The 23,821-nt window shown below is 43.2% G+C and overlaps 1 protein-coding gene across 2 annotated transcripts; it reads right to left on the reverse strand.

The window, feature by feature from the left end:
- Nucleotides 1–8: 8 nt before the first annotated feature.
- RACGAP1 (Rac GTPase activating protein 1) lies at nt 9–23,352 on the reverse strand. 2 transcript variants are annotated; one of them, XM_038379219.2, is made up of 17 exons: nt 23,093–23,352; nt 17,952–18,040; nt 16,733–16,935; nt 15,334–15,470; nt 14,587–14,656; nt 12,694–12,747; nt 10,733–10,810; nt 10,273–10,390; nt 7,422–7,552; nt 6,278–6,442; nt 5,183–5,278; nt 4,705–4,903; nt 4,138–4,243; nt 3,797–3,929; nt 3,470–3,605; nt 2,341–2,449; nt 9–1,221 (listed from the first exon to the last, which is right to left on the reverse strand). In XM_038379219.2, exons 1-17 carry the CDS (start codon nt 23,254–23,256, stop codon nt 1,146–1,148), a joined length of 2,064 nt encoding a protein of 687 aa, XP_038235147.1. In that variant the 5' UTR covers nt 23,257–23,352; the 3' UTR covers nt 9–1,145. The 2 variants fall into 2 exon arrangements, with proteins under 2 accessions (XP_038235147.1, XP_038235148.1); XM_038379220.2 differs by having other exon boundaries at nt 17,952–18,036; nt 23,093–23,195.
- Between the last annotated feature and the right edge of the window lie 469 nt (nt 23,353–23,821).

The following is a 23,821-nucleotide window of genomic DNA, read 5'->3' on the forward strand; positions in this document are numbered from 1 at the left end:
ACCTGGGCCTCATTAGAAAACTGATTTTACTTTTTTCAGATATACCAACTGTACATGATTCTTATAGGCAGAAGTCAGTACAGTTTCCAGGAACTTAATACAGAGAAGCAATGTTTAGAAGCATTGGTAGATGTTTAACAAGTCTTCTGGTGCAATATTGGGTTAGGTAAATTAGCATCCCCTCTCATATCCTGGAATTTGGAAAACTGTCATTAACAAACATGTCCATCCCAAAAATCAAGAAGGGTAGTACGATTTTTAAAAGCACTCACAGTACCAATCCAATAATTCTTTGTGCTAGTATCTGCAGACAGTCTTATCTATAAAACTTTTCTTTACAGACAGCAGATATTTTTAATGTAGTTCTGCTGTATAAGTCATATACCAAGTGGCAATTCATTAAGAACAAATCAAACTCACTTTTGTAGAAGCAGAGGCCAAAATTACTGGCCTGTACTCAAGACAGATACAAACTTCAGTACCATATTTACAGGCTGAGCCACTTTATAGTACACAAATAAGAGTCTCAAGATTTATGGCAGGTTTAGGCGCATTATGGAACACTGGTTTTTGTAATTTTTCACATGGCCAAGTTTTAAGAGTTATCACTTTCTAAAGTCACTGGCTTCACTAAAAATAGACTTGCAAAAGGAAGAACAAGTGTTCCTCAGCATTCACTGCTTCCCAATAGACGGGATCAGTACTCTTTCCCCAAAGGATTACGGTAGTTCTCCTGGAACAAGGTAGGATTACTGCTGGTGCAAAATGCTGCCTTATAGTTTTCAAAAAGTGTTTAAATGGAACTCCAATAAGGTGCTCTTAAACAGATGGAGAGCAGCTTCCCATTGAAAGATATATATTTTCAAATTAAAATATTTTTGTGGCAATTTGCCCTAACATACTGACTAGATCTTGCCAGTTACTTTTCTCGCTAATGCTAGATGTAACATGGCACTAAATATTTAATAAAATACATTGCACAATAAAACTCTTGATTAAAAATCTCAATTAAGCTAAAAACAAGTCATAAGATTACACCCTAGTACACAGGCTGCCGAGAGTAGAGAAGAGCAGTTAGTCCTTTATTGTAGTCATGCATGTATGGGCTGTAAACGTTATAAAAAGGCTGAAATTCCATGTCCATTTTACTTCAGCATAGGAGAGGCAAAGAAGTATCCCTGGCGTCCAAGGTTGGTTGCTGACTTGCTTTTGCTCCCAAATCTAAACAAACAGAAATAGTAAGGATCTGTTCTAAAGCAATAATTCCCAGCCCTGCCATTAGAGCACCTCCTTGTGATGGACTAGTGAATTAGCACTTCTGCATGTACAGTGACATCTTTTTTCACCATTCTGTGCTTTTTTAACACTCCTTTTTAACTTTGATTTGTATGTGGTCCCCCCTCCCTGCTCATGAGGTCACATACTACTTATGATGGGGCTGCCTTTTGTTGGTTCCTAGAGTCTGAAGTACAGGCATTCTGTTTAACTTAGTGCCATGGAAGCTAGGGAGAAAAGCTTGGACCTGTACACATAAGCTGTCCCTCTGACCAGCTGCACTAAGAGCCATGGAGGAGCAGGGATGAAAGGCAGGTGGCCTTCATGGAGCCACCTACTGTTAGGAAATTTGCATTGAGGAAGGGCAGATCCAAGCCCCTGTAACTTTCTCAACCCCTTTAGTTCTCTGCCATATATTCCACCCCACCCATGGAGTAGTGCCCCTCTCCACCCCAGTAAGCAGTTGATTAGTCTCTTATAAAAAACTACTGTCATAAATATAAAAGGGAAGGGTAACAACCTTTATGTATGCAGTAACAAAATCCCTCCTGGTCAGAGGTACAGAATCACTTACCTGTAAGGGGTTAATCAGTTCAATTAACCTAGTTGGCACCTGACCAGAAGGACCAATGGGGAAAGAAGATACTTTCAAATCTGGGGGTGGGAGGGAGGTTTTGTTTGTGCTCTCTGGTATATAAACACTCAAATATAGTGTATGATATTATTTGGACTGAGACAGTAGCTCAGACGGTCTACACTACCACTTTTGCCTGTATAACTTGTGTCACTCAGGGGTGTGAAAAAAGCACCTCCCTGAATGACATATGTTACACTGACAGATGCACTGGGGTGAACAGCTTCTCCTGCCAACATAGCAACCACCACTTGAGGTGGTGGTTTTATTATGCTGACAGGAGAGCTCTCACCCATCGGCATAGAGCGGCTACACAACTGATCTTACAGCAGTGCTGCTGCATCAGTACAGCTGTGCCGCTGTAAGTTCTCTAGTGTAAACGTGGCCTTAGCATTTGATTTTACTATCCCAAAGTACGCAGCGCCACTTACTTCGGGGTAGTCTTGCTGAGCGTAGATCGGACCTTCTGGGACAGGGAGCTAGATGAAGGAGTCTTTGTCAGTTGCTGTTCCGGAGTAGTGAGAGGACCCAGCATGCTCACTTCCGACAGAGGAAACAAGAATCATATGAGAACAGGCACATGGTAACTCACATACCAATGTTTCTTCTTAAACTAAGGTAATGGGATTATATTTTGCCCTGTTGACATATGGTAAATCAGGATAACTCTGCTGAAGTCCATGGTGGGACTCCAGATTTACACAAGTGAAAACAGCAGAACTGGCCCAATATGTTCTATAAAAATAGAGGCACAACAACAAAGCTAAGTGAAGTACGAGTCACTGCTTAGTACACGTTGTATGTAAAAATGTGTTAGTCTTCCACAAGATTTGCTGAAGTTTGAAAGAAGCTAGTCTTTCCTGTCATAAGCTGCTTCACACCCCATTCCCCCCAAAAATGCCCTGGTAACATCGCACCAATTGACAATGCCACAGCTAGATATGTAACTCTTTAAAGCTTCTTCATAGCTTGACATTTGAACTTGCAGCACTAAAGGCAGCAGATGCTACAGATGCTTGGTTATCACAGTGAATGGTTACAGTTAGGCCTAGGCTGGGGACTAAGAGCAAAATGTTATGTCCTCACTATGAAAAAGTAAGACTCCTCCTGAGCCTGGGAGGTGGGTAAAACTGACCAAAGAATGCCTGTTTTGAAATGCCATTAGAGAGACGAAATGGGCGAGATAATATCTTTTGTGGGACCAACTTCTGTTAGTGAAAAAGACAAGCTTTCAAGCAACACTGTGTAGCTGGAAAGCTTGTCTCTTTCACCGGTTGGTCCAATAAAAGACATTACCTCACCTCACTTGTTTTTCTATTATCCTGGAACCAAAATGGCTACAGCATTTGAAATGCCATATCAGGGATAAAGAGCCATGACCATCAATGTCAAAGGCTGTATGATAACTGTAAGGTGGAAGAGAAGGAGTAGGAATTATGCAGTTTGGCAAGCCTGTTCCAACATAATCTAACAAAAGGCTTTGATCTAAGGTCATTGTTTTAGTTAGAATGGATGTTTGGCCATAGCTGAAGATCTGATAGAGCAACATTCCAGGGCTACCTTTAACATCTGGTGTTCGAGGAGTGGAATAAGCATTGGAGTTTTCAATTATATGCGCTGGGTCAATGTTTTCTTGCTCCACCATCATGAACTGGCTCCAATATTCCACTGGCAGTGACAGCAGCCGCTCTACCACCTACAGAAATACACTTTAGTATGGTGGGGAATTGTGTGCTAGAAACCTACAACTCATTCAGCCTAAAAATGGTATCAGATGGGCCAAAGGACACTAGCCCCCAGGCGCCAGTATAATCAGATTCTTTAACAGGACACTTCATGCGTCTTGCATCCACATTCTACCTCAAGGTGTCATTGCTAATCACCTACCTTGGGTTGTCGTTTAGTGTCCTGCAAGAGTGTCATGGGGTCAGGATCTGGCACAGCATGGGCAACTATTGTGGGACCAAAGACTTTGGACAGGTTGGTGATGTCCATTTTAGTGTCTGGGCTCTGAGCCACTCTAGACAAGAAAGAAAGAAAAAGAAAAGGACATCGAGTAAATTTTGTTCACAGATAGAAAGCCCTGATAATGTGAGCGGATGTCAATTATATCTGAATTTGCAAACAGTCCCAGGTAAAGACTCACGTCACTCAATCCCTGTAGAAACAGAACTACAGCATCATCTCTTTTTCCCCATTTCCAGAACTCCTAACCTGGCTGAACCCACCTCTGAAGATGAATCATGAGGAAAGCAAGTGTGTCTCTGTTAGCCTGAGGGAGTTCACCAACGGCCTGGTACATGGCAGCCACACTGTTGTCTTCATCCAGAATTTCTTTAAATACAAAAAGAAAGTGATTAGAGAGGCCTGTGGGACCATTTTCCTCAGACAGCAGTATGTTCCATGACAGTGCTGGAGAGTGTTAAGATTCTGGGTCCCATGCTCCTGAGTTCTAATTCTAACACTGATACTGTCTAACCTTGAGCAAGTCATTTAAACACCTGTGCCGTGGTTTCCTTGTCTAAAATGGGGCTAATACCAGTGTATCAGAGGTTTTGTGTTATGAGGCTTAAGGGGTGTAAAATGCTTTGAAATCCTCTGGTGAACAGCACTGTAAGTATTGTGATCTCTCTGTTGGATACTGATTTCAAAGGTTTCAGAGTAGCAGCCGTGTTAGTCTGTATCCACAAAAAGAAAAGGAGGACTTGTGGCACCTTAGACTAACATTTATTTGAGCATAAGCTTTCGTGAGCTACAGCTCACTTCATCCGCCAATGGCATTTGGCTCGCCTCACCTGCTGCCTCCATAAAAGTTTTGTTTAGCCGGAACGTGAGAATGGGTTCCTTTAGGCTGCGCAGGAAGTCTTTAAGAAGGCCACAGATGGCATGGATATCATCCACTTTGCTGAGCAAGGGCACAGTCTTCCCTCGAAGGAACTTCTCCTTCAGCTCTTTCACTGTCCGGTCACAGCCAGAAATTCGGTATAGGCCTGTCTGTTGAGAGCAATGCCTAAAGTCAGGACTTCACCTGCCCAAACATCTTGAAAAGGTAAAGTCTAGATTCTTCAGTAAAAGCAATCTCCTGTCCCCATTATAAACTGTGATATCTCTGAGTAGGGACTGTAACTTGCTCATCGTGACTCGTGTGTTGAACAGCACTGTGTACATCTACAGCATCATAAACAAGAGATCCTCAGGTTAACCAACTGTGGCTCTAATATAACAGCCAAATTCGTTTCACTAGCACCCCCACTGATTTCAGATGATTCTTACCTCACGTAGCCCCCGCTGCTCAATTTCATTTACACAATGAACTATAATGGAAGGAATCATTGGCGGAGTCATGGGCACAAAGTCCACCAGCATCCCCTAAAAGAAGGAAGAGACTGATTTTGCAACATTGACATTTACAAGCTTCAGGACACTGAAAATGCTCAGGAGATCCCATCAGATCTAGGCTTAGGAATAGTCACTAGATTCTCATTCCCCAGACTCTCAGAGGTAGGTGCCATGGGCACAAAGAGAGGACAAACACTATGTAGTCTGGTAGAGAGCGCTAAACAGTATCTACCCAGAAGTCCTCCATACAACACATTCTTACTTTATAGGAAATGGAGAGCCAAGAACTAAGTTTAACTTAACTCCACAGGTGCAACACATCTTACCATACACTAGAGGCTCGGACAAAAGACTCCTGCTTCTCAAGCCAGTGGAGAATGGACCATGCAGCAGATATGAAGGGAAAGGAGGGCAAGCAATATTAACATTTAATAAATCAGATAACTCTGGCACCTATATATCAGGATCTTAAGTCCACTAGAAATGTCTAGACGGCATTCAGCTCTTTATAGCAAACGCAAGGAATACTACTGTGAGTGGTCAAAAAAGAGGAATCTAGCCTGAAACAAGCAGGAGATGCCTAAAGACAAGCTTAGCTGTGCCATTATTCACCAACCTGAAAGCATCTTAAGGCTCCAATTTAAGCAAAATAACTTTGCCAATAACTTCAGTTGACAGATGAGGCTGCACTGGAAACACTGATACATGCAGAGCCAGAAATAGTTTCTGTGACTGCTTGCAAAATCAGAACAAAATACCTCCACCACATACTTTCAGATCCACAACATACAATTCTCCACCCTCCAAAAAATCCACATTCCTACTATTCTTGGCTTTATTTAACAGTCTCATTTATGTATTTTTATTAGATCTGTAATCAAGCAGACAATCCACATAATGCAGCAACAAGTTAACCAGTGTATAAGATTCCTGGAGTCCTTATGCAAGGTCTAATTCTCCCAAATGGACATTAGCCCGTTTGTTGTTGGCAGCTACAGGGTTTAAAGCTCGTCTCTCAGGAAGCCATACCTCTCCAATTCTGACAGGAGTTCCTGTTAACGTTGGGATGCAGGGAAGGGGACAGCGGTCTCGACATTCTGGGTGAGTCACCACACGGCAGTCCCTGCACTTTAGGGACAGTTTCCCAAACTTTACCCGCTTTCCACATGGAACGCACGACTCTGGTTTGATAACCTAGAAATAAAGAGCCTGTGTGTGAGGAAGCGGTAATAATGCAAAAAAAACAAGAGATACAGTTTAGCTGCACAGGTATATTGAATGAGAGTCTTGTTCTATATTGATGGTAAAGCACAGATACCATCATGTCAAATTTGTAGAAAGAATAATGGGGTTGGGAGTTAAATAAGCCCTTGTCAACAGTTGGTGATTTTGCTTCTAGCAAACCCTGCTCATTTATTTTATCATCTTAGTTCCAGCCATCATGACATCTCTTACAGTCATTGGGACATACATGAGAAGTTTAAACTCTGGATCTCAAGGGCTTAACTGTCAGCTATTAAACTTCAGCATAGCAGTGCAAGAAGTCTTTCACAGCAGAAACTAAAAGATATATACCTGCCTACAGGGCGGTCCCTAGGGGCGTGCGGGGCCCAAGACATTAGAAACTCTGAGCCTATCTACCAGGGGATGCTCCTCCCAACCCCGGCTCTGCCCAGGCCCCATCCCCACTCCACCCTTTCCCCCAAGGTCTCACCCCCACCCTGCTTCTTCCCATCCCCACCCAATTCCACGCTGTGCCCTTGTTCCTCCCCCCTCAGCGCCTCCTGACACCATGAAACATCTGATCCACGGCAGGCAGTGAGAGGGAGGAGGTGGTGGTGCTGGAGGGAGGTGGAGATTCTGGTAGGGAGGCTTCTCCACCCGCCTCCTCACTCCCCATTCACCGCCTCACCTCCCCGTCTCATCCTGATTCGCCATACCCAAGGGACAGCTCTGCCTGCATATATCTCAGGGCATAGCTGAAGACTCCGGGTCAGAGCCCAGAGCTGAAACTGGCAACATCAGATTAGATAACTGACACTGTGCACCAGCCTGCACTAAGAGGGATGTACAGCAGTAGGCCCAGTGAATCTCTTTCAGGGCTGACTATAATCTACCCACAAGAGAACTGAAAGGGGAGAGCTGCTCAAGTTCCTACTGCCTGTACACATACCGTCTTTGATACAAATTCATGCAGCCTCATCCCTCCATTGCTCTGAGGAGTGTTAGATCCATCAGTTTCAGATCTGGATTCCAGCTGCCTACTGCCCAAGCTTGAGTCACTATTCCAGGGCTGTAAACTGGCTGAGAAAGAGAAAGAAAGAGAGAGAGATGTGTAGAATAATTTTCCAGTCTTCTGTTTTCAGTTTAAAGACTATATAATGATTGAGACAAGTTTCCTGGAACCGGCAGGAGATTATTATGAATGACAGAGATATCCATGACCTAACAAGTACTACCAGTTGCACCTGGCATCTGTGTTATGCCAAAGGTAGTGCACCCAGCAGAGGCTGTTACAAGATACAACTGGCAATTAACAGTTAATTATGCAGTTTTGTGTTCCTATCTATCTCACAGGCTATCATTCTTGCAGACATGCTTTCCAAAGCCAAAACAAGAAGTACGGTGTATTAGAGTGTTAAAACTGAAAGCAAAGCCATGTTACTTTTGAAAGCAATTAAAATCAGAGAATAAGGGCAACATGCTTCAATTATTATTGCCCAGGAGCAGCACATCTTGGGTTAACTGAGAGAATAAGCATTAATACAGGCACATAGTTCTTATATTGGATACACATTGAGTTACCTCTAATCACTCTAGTATACTAAACTTCTTTGAGCAATTATTTTGCTTATGAATATATAAAAGCAATGCTAGAAACCCCCCCCCCCACTCCCTGCATTAGATTGATCAGAATACCTCCACACAGAAAAGTTTTAGCAGTTAAAGTCATTTATCCCTGGAAAAATCATGGAGCAGGTCCTCAAAGAATCAATCCTGAAGCACTTAGAGGAGAGGAAAGTGATCAGGAATAGTCAGCATGGATTCACCAAGGGAAGGTCATGCCTGACTAATCTAATCGCCTTTTATGATGAGATTACTGGTTCTGTGGATGAAGGGAAAGCAGTGGATGTATTGTTTCTTGACTTTAGCAAAGCTTTTGACACGGTCTCCCACAGCATTCTTGTCAGCAAGTTAAGGAAGTATGGGCTGGATGAATGCACTATAAGGTGGGTAGAAAGCTGGCTAGATTGTCGGGCTCAACGGGTAGTGATCAATGGCTCCATGTCTAGTTGGCAGCCGGTGTCAAGTGGAGTGCCCCAGGGGTCGGTCCTGGGGCCCGTTTTGTTCAATATCTTCATAAATGATCTGGAGGATGGTGTGGATTGCACTCTCAGCAAATTTGCGGATGATACTAAACTGGGAGGAGTGGTAGATACGCTGGAGGGGAGGGATAGGATACAGAAGGACCTAGACAAATTGGAAGATTGGGCCAAAAGAAATCTAATGAGGTTCAATAAGGATAAGTGCAGGGTCCTGCACTTAGGATGGAAGAATCCAATGCACCGCTACAGACTAGGGACCGAATGGCTCGGCAGCAGTTCTGCGGAAAAGGACCTAGGGGTGACAGTGGACGAGAAGCTGGATATGAGTCAGCAGTGTGCCCTTGTTGCCAAGAAGGCCAATGGCATTTTGGGATGTATAAGTAGGGGCATAGCGAGCAGATCGAGGGACGTGATCGTTCCCCTCTATTCGACACTGGTGAGGCCTCATCTGGAGTACTGTGTCCAGTTTTGGGCCCCACACTACAGGAAGGATGTGGATAAATTGGAAAGAGTACAACGAAGGGCAACAAAAATGATTAGGGGTCTAGAGCACATGACTTATGAGGAGAGGCTGAGGGAGCTGGGATTGTTTAGTCTGCAGAAGAGAAGAATGAGGGGGGATTTGATAGCTGCTTTCAACTACCTGAAAGGGGGTTTCAAAGAGGATGGCTCTAGACTGTTCTCAATGGTAGCAGATGACAGAACGAGGAGTAATGGTCTCAAGTTGCAATGGGGGAGGTTTAGATTGGATATTAGGAAAAACTTTTTCACTAAGAGGGTGGTGAAACACTGGAATGCGTTACCTAGGGAGGTGGTAGAATCTCCTTCCTTAGAGGTTTTTAAGGTCAGGCTTGACAAAGCCCTGGCTGGGATGATTTAACTGGGACTTGGTCCTGCTTTGAGCAGGGGGTTGGACTAGATGACCTTCTGGGGTCCCTTCCAACCCTGATATTCTATGATTCTATGATTCTATGATTTGGAGACAGCCAGGAAGAGAAGGCTAAAAGCAAGAAGTTCAGTTTTTGTTCTTCAATTTGATTTTCTCTGGGCTTGAAATAACTATGGTCTGTTTCAGAGGGTCTGAAAGGAAAATGCGCCCATGTTGAGTTTTTTCTTTTGCCTTGATCCCATTTAAAGATCCTTCTGTAACCCAACTTTCAAAAGAGGTTTATTCTTTTTAAAGAACAAGCTAAATTTAGAGTTTCCACTACAGCCAGGATTAGGAAACCTGAGAGAGACTATTATTTGATTACTAGCTTTCAACATACCAGTTTAATGCTAATTATAGGAGAAATGGGAAGCAGCAGGTGGAGGGAACAAAGATTTTCTTGGAATTTTGTTTCCATCCTCCTTACTTCATCCTCCTCTCCTAGATATTAACACTTACTAGCCTAGTTAGATTTAACAAATAAAGAGATGTCAGAGAAAAACTGTGTACCTAATTTATTTATTATGAAGTTGGTCATTGTGAAGTGCGGTTCAGCAAACAAGTTCTTGTCTTTGCTGTTAACTTTACTAGTAGCCATTAAGATCCCTCAGACTACCCTTTTTCAAAATAACTTTTCAACATAATCATCCCCATTTCTATCAGTGTCTGCAGAGACAGGCAAATAAAGATTCATGAAAATTAATGACAAGTAACAGCACTGTGCATTAAAACCAGGATAAGGGACAGCCCACAGACATACATATACCTACCTGTCTTCCTCCGGCTTCTGAGATGATAAGGTATAGTCTGAATAGTGGAGATAGCTTCAATTGGGCCACCATCATTAGGGACCGTAAGTGTCGTTTTTGCAACTATAGACTCGTTTCCCTGAAATGAAAGAGCTATATGATTAGCAATGGCAGTATGATGTGGCAAGGGATATATAGCTTTTATTGGCCCCAGCAGATCACTTATATTGAATTAATGTGTACAATTTAACCAGATGTCTAACTTAATCTTGTGTCAAATGCCAGAGGTACAGAAAAGGAAGATAATTTCCAAGTTATTATGCGACTGGCATTAGCAGTGACTCCATGAGATGCTGTCCTGTGAAACTGTTACACTAGCTCTCATTTCAAAGAGTATCCTACTGCATTTGGCGGCTACACAAATACAGCCACCTCTGACAAGAGATTTTAGATGCACACAAACTCAGCTGGGTTTACATACCTGGTCCACTGTGGAGCCAATTGATCGGGTTTTTTTTAAAGGACCTGGAGGGCCTTCTATAAACTGTCTGGAAGAACGCTGAAAAGAAAATGTGTGTTAAACAAGATTGGGGGTGTCAAACCTAGAGCATCACACTGCATTTGTGTGTGATGCTCTAGGTTTGACGACCCAGGGGTCGGTCCTGGGGCCCGTTTTGTTCAATATCTTCATAAATGATCTGGAGGATGGTGTGGATTGCACTCTCAGCAAATTTGCGGATGATACTAAACTGGGAGGAGTGGTAGATACGCTGGAGGGGAGGGATAGGATACAGAAGGACCTAGACAAATTGGAAGATTGGGCCAAAAGAAATCTAATGAGGTTCAATAAGGATAAGTGCAGGGTCCTGCACTTAGGATGGAAGAATCCAATGCACCGCTACAGACTAGGGACCGAATGGCTCGGCAGCAGTTCTGCGGAAAAGGACCTAGGGGTGACAGTGGACGAGAAGCTGGATATGAGTCAGCAGTGTGCCCTTGTTGCCAAGAAGGCCAATGGCATTTTGGGATGTATAAGTAGGGGCATAGCGAGCAGATCGAGGGACGTGATCGTTCCCCTCTATTCGACACTGGTGAGGCCTCATCTGGAGTACTGTGTCCAGTTTTGGGCCCCACACTACAGGAAGGATGTGGATAAATTGGAAAGAGTACAACGAAGGGCAACAAAAATGATTAGGGGTCTAGAGCACATGACTTATGAGGAGAGGCTGAGGGAGCTGGGATTGTTTAGTCTGCAGAAGAGAAGAATGAGGGGGGATTTGATAGCTGCTTTCAACTACCTGAAAGGGGGTTTCAAAGAGGATGGCTCTAGACTGTTCTCAATGGTAGCAGATGACAGAACGAGGAGTAATGGTCTCAAGTTGCAATGGGGGAGGTTTAGATTGGATATTAGGAAAAACTTTTTCACTAAGAGGGTGGTGAAACACTGGAATGCGTTACCTAGGGAGGTGGTAGAATCTCCTTCCTTAGAGGTTTTTAAGGTCAGGCTTGACAAAGCTCTGGCTGGGATGATTTAACTGGGACTTGGTCCTGCTTTGAGCAGGGGGTTGGACTAGATGACCTTCTGGGGTCCCTTCCAACCCTGATATTCTATGATTCTATGATTTCCTGAAGGTCTGGGGTAAATTCCACTGCAGTGTTTGCAGATATTGAAGTCCATAATGATTTCTATTTAGCAAGGATATGAAGACTTGTGAAATAAGGCAGCCTAACTGACCAGTAGAAACAATTCAGCATACATTCTTCCCAAGAAGTTTGACTGGCTAACTCAGTGCTCTACCACCAAGACCTTCAGGGGAAGTAATTTTCCCTCTTCAACATGAGGAATACTATTGGAAAACACAGAGCAAATACCAAATCCTCCCCCAACAGGACAGTTATCTCTTCTGATGGTTCAGTCCCCCTTCCCTACCCACCCCACATGCTGACTACAGGGTAGTAGGACAAATCCTGAGCCCACTATTATGATGGGAACACGTAATTTTGATTTTCCCCTATTTCATGTTAGCAGAAAGATGCAGTAGATCCACCAAGAAGCTTCACTCCAAGAAACTTCCGCTTGTAAGCTGCAGGTGAGAGTAGAATGGGATGTGGGAATTCACTCCATCATCTCCAGCTGACAAGTGAAAGTTACTTCTAAAGCTTTCATCTGAATCCACACAATGCTGAATTTTTGGATGCAAAAAATTAAGGATTTATTCATCTAGGTAGTCCAGTTCTATAAACTAAGTCAGAAGAAGCCTTCCATCTCTTGCCCATGGTGCAGATTAAAGTGCATTTCTGGGTGGTCTGATCTGACTGAGCTTGGACAGTGACCACCAGATCAGAGAGTCTATTATAATAGCTGAACTACCACGAGTAGCCACAGTGCTACCTATTACTCCTGACTGCTCCAACCACTTAACAGGAAAGAATGTATCATACCCGTTTCTCTCTTTTCTTCAGTCTGACAGCCTTCACCAAAGAGGAATCCCAATCCTATAGGTAGGACAAAGTATTGTGTTAGCATAATGCAGATACCTTTCCGACTTTATCCATGTCTTTCATTAAATCAATTTTAAAGAACGGTGGAGCAGCAAACTTTTAGGACAAATATAATACAGGTTCATCTTATCATCCAGTTATGAATCTAGTGTTTCCTCTGGCTCCATTTGTGATTTCTGAAGGGTTATAACCAGGGAAGTCAGTTTCCCTGCAGTTCCCTCACCTCAGTGCTCATTAAGATTCTGATAGCAGGGATAGAAACAGAGGTTCAGAATTCTCACTGGCCTCTACTACCTCCTCCACCCCTCAGTCATTTCTTACACTCATTGCTCCCTTTAAATTTCATGCTGGAATTACTAAGACTCAGACTTTAAGGGTCAGAAGGGACCATCATGATCATCTAGTCTGACCTCACCCACCTATTCCTGTAATGGGCCCCTAACCTCAGGCTCAGTTACTGAAGTCCCCAAATCATCTTTTAAAGCCTTCAAGTTACAGAGAATCCACCATTTACACTAGTTTAAACCTGCAAGTGATCAGTGCCCCCATGCTACGACTAGCAGGGATGGCCAACCTGTGGCTCTGGAGCCACATGCGGCTCTTCAGAAGTTAATATGCGACTCCTTATATAGGCACCGACTCCGGGCTGAAGCTACAGACACCAGCTTTCCAATGTGCCAGGGTGTGCTCACTGCTCAACCCCTGGCTCTCCCACAGGCCCTGCTCCCACTCCACCCCTTCCCACCCCCTCCCTTGAGCCTGCCGTGCCCTTGCTCCTCTCCCTCAGAGCCTCCTACACATCATGAAACAGCTGATCGGGAGGTGCGGGGAGGGCACTGATCAGTGGGGTTGCCAGTGGGCAGGATTGCTGATGTGGGGGGACTTCCAAAGCTTGGTGGTAGAGCACTAAGATGTGAGGGGGCTGCGGACATATTACTGGGCTCTTTGGTACATTGGTAAATTCTGGCTCCTTCTCAGGCTCAGGTTGGCCACCTGTGCTACAGAGGAAAGTGAAACCCCCCTAGGGTCTCTGCCAATCTGACCCAGGTGAAAATTCCTCCCCAACCCCAAATATGGCGATCAGTTAGACCCTGAGCACATACGCAAGACACACCAGCCAGACACCTGCAAAAGAATTCTCTGCAGGAACTCAGAGGCCTCCCTATCTGGTATCCCATTGCCAACCATTGGAGATATATGCTGCTAGCAATTGCAGATCACTACATACCAGTGTAAGCTGTCTCATCATACCATTCCCTCCATAAATTTAACAAGCTTGGTCTTGAAGCCTGTTAGGTTTTTTTGCCATTCCACACCAGACGTGAATCCCTAGTTATAACACCACAGTACTTGGTTTTCTGTAGACAGAATGGTAACTAGAGACTAGAAACCTGATCTTGTGATATCACACCCCCCCCACTGATTAGAACACTAAATTAGAACACTCATATCATAGGTCTGTAAGGAGAATCAACATATAAGGACACTATTTAATTTTGCAAAAGGAAAAGGAGTACCGGTGGCACCTTAGAGACTAACAAATTTATTAGAGCATAAGCTTTCGTGAGCTACAGCTCACTTCATCGGATCCGATGAAGTGAGCTGTAGCTCACGAAAGCTTATGCTCTAATAAATTTGTTAGTCTCTAAGGTGCCACCGGTACTCCTTTTCCTTTTGCGAATACAGACTAACACGGCTGCTACTCTGAAACCTATATTTAATTTTGCTTAGCAGTGCAGTGTTTTTATGGTTGATATTGTAAGACACTGCACTGCTGAAACAACAATATGGGGAGTGAAGATAGATAATTCTCAAAGATTGGAGTTACATTACCAGTGACTCGTCAGTCTTGTCAAAGCTGATGTCTGATAGAATTGAACCAGATTCATCTATTGTTGAAAGTCTAAGAAGTAAAGTAAAAAAAAACCTATTAGTCTGTGGGTTTCATTTCCAGTTGACCTCATGATTCCAGGGCAAGTTTACTGACCAGGCAATAGCTATGTATTCCAGTTTGGAACAAGGCAAGACCTTGATGCTATGAATGTAGCACTAATGTAGTATAAATATAATAATGATTTTTGTAATCATTTTAGTGCCTCTTGAGCCTCCTTATTTCTGCTATAAGGAATATTTCAGTGCCATTATATAAACCAGTGACATGACCTCATCTGGATTACTGTATTCAGTCTCAAAGATATAGCAGAAATATATTTTTGTAATGATTTTGAGAGGATATCAAAAACTTGTAACTTGTAAATGCAATTACCTGCTTTAATTAGATTGAGAGAAATAAGAAATTCTTATAGCTTTCGATAAGAACAGTTAAAGTTTCAAATTTTTCAAACTAAAATAATTTATGTTATGCATTAGATCACTTTGAGGAAGAGGTCATGTGACAGATCCTGGAATACAGGATCACAGGAGAAAAAAAGCTGATAGCTTTGGGGTATTGCAAAGGAAAAGTCAAAAACTTCTACCATAGTTGAAGATTACCGTAAAACTAGGGACCAGATACCCAAGAGTTTAAGTATTGGTGCTAATCAGTTGTTTCCCTTATGGTCAGGTTGCTACCTTCCCTACCTTCTGTTCCCAGAACCTCCAGTGGAAAGTTGAGGCCTGTTAAGGAAGGCCAGGGCAGATTTCTGTTCTTCACTTAGCTGAATGCTTCCAGATGCATCACACATCAGTAGCTCCCGAATCAGTTGGATCTGCCGCTCCTGTAAAGCGGAAAACATCAGTAGTAGCTAGGGGAGATAGCTTCACTTCAGATTTATGGGAGACAGGCAGACCATAAGACATTTAATACAGCTAATGCAGGTAGGCTTTGAGGAAGTTTGCTACTCCAACAGCATATTAAAAGCCCAAAAAGCAGAAACTGGTGTCACAGCTTCCAACTGGTAACAAACTCAATTTAAAGTAGCAGCAGTGAGATTCTTCTGAATTAAATCACTATTCAAATGAAGGCTATACTCTCTTGCAATAGAAAACAATTTATTGAGGTCTTATTAGGTGCCATTATTGTCTTCCATAAATCCAAGTAGCTTAGACCTTTTTAAACTGCTGAGAAACACACAAAAGAATTACATAGAGTTGAACAATTCCAGTCTGCTGAGGAAGCCAATATGGAATCTTCCAAACAATACATTAGGATGAATTAAACTCCATACTAATCTTGCCAATATGCTTCAATTCCTACCTGCAGGATTATAAATGTCTATAGTTACTAAGCCCTAAAGAGCTGGAGAGACACTGTAGCAAAAGGCCTCACAGAAAGTCACAAGATTCCCAACAGAACTTCCTGAAATTTGTTGATGTCTCACAATGCTGCAGTGACACAAGTAGTCATAAAAAGAAAAGGAGTACCCGTGGCACCTTAGAGACACGGGTACTCCTTTTCTTTTTGCAAATACAGACTAACACGGCTGCTACTCTGAAGCAAGTAGTCATGGTTTTGTGGCTCTCTGCAAATCCATGTGATATAGCATTTCTCTTCATTCCTGCCTCACACATGCCATTGGTGGGAGGCTGTCTATGTCCTTTCTACCTGAGATCAGGAGAGTGAAAAGAGTTCCTATCAGGCTCATTAAACTCCCAGAAGAGCTGCATGTAGCTTTGAAGCTACAAAGTGAACTCAAGCAGTCAGACCCACACTGAACACTCCCAATACTCTAATCAGATGAAGGTGCTTCATGTGCCATTTCCTATTGCCCAGTGTCATTAAAATCAGTGGAGTCTTCCATTTGGTTATATTTGAAGGTGATGGTACCGTGGAAAACATGTATAGCTATTAAATATACTACAAGAATTAATATTTTTGTGCCCACACATTTAGGTACATAGAGGGCTCTTTTGTAACTTTCCGTGCCATAGACAAGTCCACTCAGAGAAGGATGTGGAAACACTCATTTAAGTGAATCTCTATGGAATTAAGGCAAAGCCTGTTCCACACGAGTCACATCACAGGTAACATGATACCCACCAGCTTCTCACAGTCTGCTTCAGCTCGCTGTCTTCGCTTGATCTCCACATCCACCTGATTGCGAGCATGTTTCAGCTTTACATCCAGTGCACTACACTCAGTTTCCGTTTTCATCAGAAGATCCTTGTACCTGGCCAGCTCATGATCTGCCTTCTGCCACTTCTTTCTGAACTCTTCAAAGTTCTTTGCCAACTGGATAAACTCTAAGAGGACGCTTAGTCTTAACAACAGTGAATCAACTGTCTTAACAACTCTAGAATCAACCAGTCGATTGTTGGTGACCACTGGTCTAGCTGATGTCCCCAGCAGTTACATCAGTTCCCCATACCATTCCTGTTTTACTGGCAATCCAGTCTCTAGCATGTAACGTAGACTTCAATATAAGAGAGTCACTCCCCAGGTTTTATATGTTATGTTAAATCAGCTTAAAGAAAAAGATGACCTTCCTGGCAAGTTGTCAGACATCCGGCCAAAACTACTGCTATTAATGTAACATGTAGACAGACTACATTATGGTCACAGCTTAGTACACCAGAAAGACTTTCAATAGCAGATTCAAATACAATTGCTGTAATATGCTCCAGTAAATGTAGATTAGTATTATGGATGTCTGGACCTGCAACTCCATTCAGCTAGATAATTTTACTTTCAAATCAATATTTGTATAAAGCCAATTTCCTTTAGCTGTTTCACACTGCCCTAAAGGGAATATAAATGTTCCACCCTGCAAAGCTACAGCAAGAAGAGATTTCACAAGGTTGCCTTCAGCCAGTGTTTTCCGCCCTGCTATTTATGGAAGCAGTTAGTCCCAGACAGTATTAATTTTGACATGGGCCCAAGGAGAGTTTGTTAACTATTGGGCCCCCCCTAAGGTTTTCACCCCTTCCTTTGGTACTAATTAGCTTACTCCACACACACACACACACACACACACACACACACACACACACACACCCCTTGTAAACTCCCAACTTTGAAATTTTGTGTGCAAGAAAATCAGGATGCTACAGCATGATGCATTCTTCCCAGAAGTTCAGCTGGTCACTTCAAGCATCCAGTCAGAGCAAATGAACCAAGTTTGCTCCCAAATCTATGTACCTGGAAGAGCACCACTACCTACAAAGCCATCTTTAGCACTCGGGGCTGAAGTTGAAATGAGCTAGTAGTAGTTTATTCTTGCACTGAACAACATACACGAGTTAACTGTGACATGACTTACGGTATTCATTTCCTTCATTTAGAAATTCTGACTGGCGCACGAGTTGATCAAACAGATTCCGTAAATTCAGCATTGCAGTCTCCATCTTCCTGCCAAGAAATGGAGGGTTAAAGTGATCTATCCAAGTTTTTCCACTCCTCTAGACACAGAAGTCATTGACAGCCTAAGACAAACCTTTGCTCTAAAGTCTCTGACTTAACATTTGTAGCCAAATACAAAAGTCTCTCAAGAATGCAGTTTCAAACAGCTGTATGTTTCTGATCTTATTCCTTGAAGAAAAGGTCTTCAAGTATCCCCATAAACTGAAGATGGTCGAGACAGCTTTGTACAGAACCACTACATTTCCCACCCGCAAACACTCCAATGCTTCAGATAACTTGCAATATACTGTAGGGCCTCATACCCCAACAAGACAATCAGGGATTTCCTGCCAGTTTATTATTTTGAAGGTATACAAAATGTTCCAATTCCAGACTAGGAAGAATATAACTCTTCAAAAAAAAAAAAAGAACACCATTATCCACACAGTTTCAGAGCTACATACATAAAAAATAAAAAATGTTCTTGGGAGATCTTTGGGTAGATTTGGATTTTGCTTCGTTTTTTAAATTACTGTTCTTATTGAAAAGATCTTTTAAAATGCTGGCCATGGCAGTACCAATTACATGACAGGAATGATCAAGACAGAAATTTCTAGTTTAGCAGTGTAGAAATTACTTCTCTAATGCAGGTTTCTGCTGGAATGCTTAAGAGAACTCTGGCTAACATGTTAATACCAAGTACAGGCAGATGATTACATTGTAATATGTCCTGGCATCCAAGCTACACAACACACCACCTCCACAATTAGAAGGGCAAAAGCAGTTTACACATAAAGCACTGTGAACAGGCATGCTTTAATTCCATTCGGCAGGGAAAATTTAAACTTTTTAGAGATCTGCTGATACCTCAGAAGAAAAATTCTACTGGAAGAATGTTATTCTATATTTCTGTTCTTTCACTCTACACTCTTCATTAGTAGGGACACCCAAAAGATAGGGGGACATCAGTTTTTAAATGTTAATATGTTCTCCTGCTTAATTATGTTCATTTCATCATGACTGATGTCAAACCAGTGTTACAGTGCAGAAAAGCCTTATTAGCAAGTAATTTTTAGTTACAGGAGTAAGGCTTTGCAAAGACTGGACCTGGATTATGAGTTCAGATACCAAACCAGCATCAGAAGCAGATGAATCCTCAGATCTAATGTTCATGAAAATGTTCTTAGTAAGGGTAAGGGAAGAGCGTAATACGATAGCAGAATTATTTCGAAATGCTTTCCAGTGGACTGATTCTCATAACCATATACCTGGACTTCAGCAAGGCTTTTGACACAGTGCCACATGACATTCTGATAAGTAAGCTGGAAAAATGCAGGCTCAGTGGAACTACCATTAAGTGGCTACATAATTGGTTAAACAACCACAAACAAAGAGTAACTATCAATGGAATTATGTCAGATTGGAGGGAGGTCTCCAGTGAGGTTCCACAGAGATTTGTTCTGGTTCTGGTGCTGTTCAGCATCTTTATTAATGATTTGGATGTAGGAATACAGAGCATACTGATCAAATTTGCAAATGTCACAAAGCTGGAGAGCTTAACAGCATTTTGGAGGATACAGCTAAAATTCAGAGTAATCTTGATAAGTTGGAGAACTGGGCTATGACAACAAAATGAAATTCAACCAAGATAAACATAAGGTGTTACGCTTAGGGAAGAAAAACAAACGCACAAATAAAGAATGGGAGATAACTGACATGGCGGCAGCACTGCTGAAAAGGATCTGGGAGTTATGATGGATCACTACCTCAACATGAGTCAGCAATGCAATGCTGTTGCATAAAAAGAAAATGCAATTTTAGGTTGCATTAACAGAAGCATGGCATGCAAGTCACAGGAGGTGACAGTATCACTGTACTCAGCGCTGATTAGGCCTCACCTGGAGTACAGCGTCCAGTTTTGGTCTTTAATGTACAGAAAGGATATAGAGAAACTGGAGAGGATCCAGAGGCGAGTGACAAAGATGATCAAAGGGATGGGATGCAAGACATATGAGCAAAGGCTGAAGGAACTGAGTATGTTTAGTCCGAAAAAAAGGAGACTGGGGGAGACATGATAGCAGTCTTCAGATATTTGAAAGGCTGCCATAAAAAAAAAGATGGAGAAAAGTTCTCTCTTGCCACAGAGGACAGGACAAGAGGTGATAGGTTCAAACTACAGCACAGCAGATTTAGCTGAAAACTCAGTATTAAAACTGTAAGAGCAGTAGGACAATGGAACAGACTGTCTAGGGAGGTTGTAGAAGCTCTTTCACTGGAGGTTTTCAAAAGGAGGCTGGATAGCTATCTGTTGGATGCTTTAGAAACAAAAAAATTCTGCATCTTGGCAGGGGGTTAGACTAGACCTGAACTCTTTGGTTCCAAATCCAAAATGATATGCCTCTTAAGAATCAAGCACTAACCAAGAAACTCTCCACAGCAATCTCATTTCACCAATAAAGAGCACTAGTGGGTTAAATGTCCTTCGAATCACTTCAGCAGCAGTTCTTTTTATGGGTTTTTAATGGGCAAGTCTCCTGTGGTTATAAAAATAAGTGTAAGAAAAAAATTGAGTACAATTTTTGATTACTTAAAAAATTTAGAACCAATCAGTGGCTTCACTGGCTACACAATGGGTCCTTCCACATCAACCAACGGAAGTTGGAAAAAAAATCAAACAGGCTGCAGGTAGAAGTGCCAGCTCCTCTATTGGGAATCCGAAGACCTTTCTCCCCACACTGTCCATTTAACTGAAATGCACACTTTACTATTCCCTCCTCCCAAAGCAACTTTGCAGACATAGAAAACAGTACACCACCGCCAGTCATTCCTATCCATGGCTTTTTCCTCTGCTAAGCCCAACCTGGCTGTGTTCCTGCATACAACGTCCTGCCATCTAGCTGGTGGTCACACTAAGTCAGACTGACCTTAGCTGTGTTTGCTAATTTTCTTTGCCATCCTATCATCCGTTTGTCTTCTACAGGCTCCACACTTTATAGTGATACCATTTATTTATACCTCACCTGACAGACATGTTGCTAGTCAGCCCTAAGAAAACCCTGGGATTCAGGTCCCCGTGTTCCAAGGTTTATGTAATAAGATGTAGGTGGCAATATGTGTTTACTTACAGAAGTGAGCACTCTTGCAGTAGAAAATCATTATTGCATCACCAGCCTATCAGTGCCAGCTCTGCAGAACTATCTGAAGCCTTCTTATTTAACTAAGAGTGTCTCAATCACCTCTTGGAACTTTGCAGTCATCTCATTAGTTGGCAAGCCTATCTCATATTTCTGCAGGTGGAGGATTATTCTCAGTAGAGAAGGATTAACAACAAGTCCACCACTGGACAATGACATGGAATTTGAACATTCCTGTTCTCAGCATGAGTGCTTAGTGCTTCACTCCACAGTTCTCTCACCAGTAACACTTATGGGATAACATAAAGGTATACTAGCAAGCCCTGCAGTACATCTATGAGAGCTGCATTCTTAAAGTGTAAGTAGATACACCCATTCCACCATAAATAGAACCCTAACATAGTCTAAATCCTACTTTCCTTATTGACAAGAGCAGTCCCACTGAAATCAATGGGATTACCTCAAACAGCTAATACAATCCCAATTTACATAGGAATAGAGTTCAGATGTTTATGAAAGAAAGTTTGGTTAAAATTTAACTGTTCCTCCCCCCACCCCCATAAAATTACTAACTTCAAGAGAAACAGTGTTTTTCAGCTGGTTAAATGCCTTTTACCTCAACACCTAAAAAGCATGTAGGCAGCATGTACAGCTGCCTGAGCAGTAGCACTTAAAATCTACATTCACCAAGTTATTTTCTAAAGGTACAATAATCCAGGTTTAGAGAGGAATGAGTGAAGAATTTCAACCACTTAAAAATATAATAGACAATATGGGGTGAGAGAAGAGTCTGGAGAAAGCAAAATGCAAAACAACATTTTAAAAGGGTTGATAGTGTATTTAAAGCATCAATCACCCAGGCACCTTCTTAAAATATAGTATTTACAGTGCTTTCATGGAGATCCAGACCTAAACATGAAACAGGAGATGGAAGCCAAGCAGTCCTAACTAAGGGGTCAAAATTAATTTTAGTTCTCTCACAGGCTCATTTCAAGGTAATCCATGTCCTTAAAACAAAATACCACAATGCTGGGCAACTCTTCTGTTCCACAGTTAAAAGGGAGGTGCCTCTTCCAGACTATAAATCACTCTTTCTTTCTCTACACAAGATAGAGAGATCCAAAAGGTCTAATTTAAGCCTTCTCATACATTTACAATGTCAACTGCAAAGATGCCTCTAAGTAAGAGGAGTGTATCTGAAAGAGTCATTAGGATCCCACTGAAAGAGCTACAAGTTTATTTAAACCCAAGGATCTAACAGAATTTCAATTACGCCTCTAGAGAAAAACACCCATGCAGTGCATTCTAAACATCCCGTTGACAGGTACAGGTTCACTCTGGGACGTCCAAAACACAACTGTCTTCCCCTACCAGGAATACAGCAATGCCCACCACGCAAAGGGGCGTTCCGCAGCAAGGCTCTCCCAAAATAGGACCCCGCCTGAGGACAGAGGCGGCTATTGTGGTCATGAGGCTCCCTGAGGTTAACCCACCCTTGCCCGATGGGGGGAGGAAGGGTCAGTACAAAGATTCAAGTCAGGGCACGTTCCAGCTGCGTGGAAGGCATCGCCAGCATCCTCCATCGCCCTCCCGCCGCCAGGCCTTCCCGTCCCCTCGGGGCCGCGATACCACGGTGACGGGGCCTAGCCGTGCTGGGAGATGCCAGCATCAGAGCGCGCGGACCTGCTTCGGCCAGCTCGGACCGGTTCCTGCCTGACGGGCACCGACCCCGAGTCTCGGAGGGTCAGTGCGGCGCTGCGGCCGGAGGGCAGGCCCGCCACCACAGCACAGGGGAAGCCGATCCCTCCGCACCAGCTTGGGGATCACTCAGGGCGGGTACTCGCCCCCGCCCCCACAGCGTCACCCGGGAGGGACCCCTCGGCCCCACGCCCGCCAGACAGGGTGACCTCAGTACCCCGCTACTCACCCTGGCCGCCTCACGCGCTCGGGGCGGCGGTTCTTCAGCAGCCGGCAGGCGCTAACCGTAGTACAACCTCTGCGTCTACCCCGCTCCGCGGGGCGGCCTCGCCCTCTGATTTGAATCCTAACAGCAGACCAATCACAGAAAGCTATCCGCCCCTTCTCTGCCATTCATTGGTTCCGCTTCCACACGTAGAACTGGCACGCTGAAGCTGACCTGAACACCATCTTTGCTGAGGTCCTGGTCTCCCGGCTCCACCCTGGTTTTCGTCAGCGAGGGCAAGTGTCGCAACGGAGACCTCAGCACTTGGAAAAAGAAAAGGAGTACTTGTGGCACCTTAGAGACTAACAAATTTATTTGAGCATAAGCTTTCGTGAGCTACAGCTCACTTCATCGGATGCATGATTTTCTTTTTGCGAATACAGACTAACACGGCTGCTACTCTGAAACTCAGCACTTGGGACACTCCTAGAGGCTTCAGTGGGCTACAGCCTATATGCAAACAAGGCACAGTCCCCACCCCAAGCATGTTGCAGTCTAATTTAAGAGCTAAGCCAGTGGTTCTCAAACTTTTGTACTGGTGACCCCTTTCAAATAGCAAGTCTCTGAGTGCCACTCCTCTTATAAATAAAAGAAAAGGAGTACTTGTGGCACCTTAGAGACTAACAAATTTATTTGAGCATAAGCTTTCCTGAGCTACAGCTCACTTCATCGGATGCATTCAGTGGAAAAAAG

Source organism: Dermochelys coriacea, chromosome 20 (assembly GCF_009764565.3).
Source record: "Dermochelys coriacea isolate rDerCor1 chromosome 20, rDerCor1.pri.v4, whole genome shotgun sequence".
Lineage (NCBI taxonomy): Eukaryota > Metazoa > Chordata > Testudines > Dermochelyidae > Dermochelys > Dermochelys coriacea.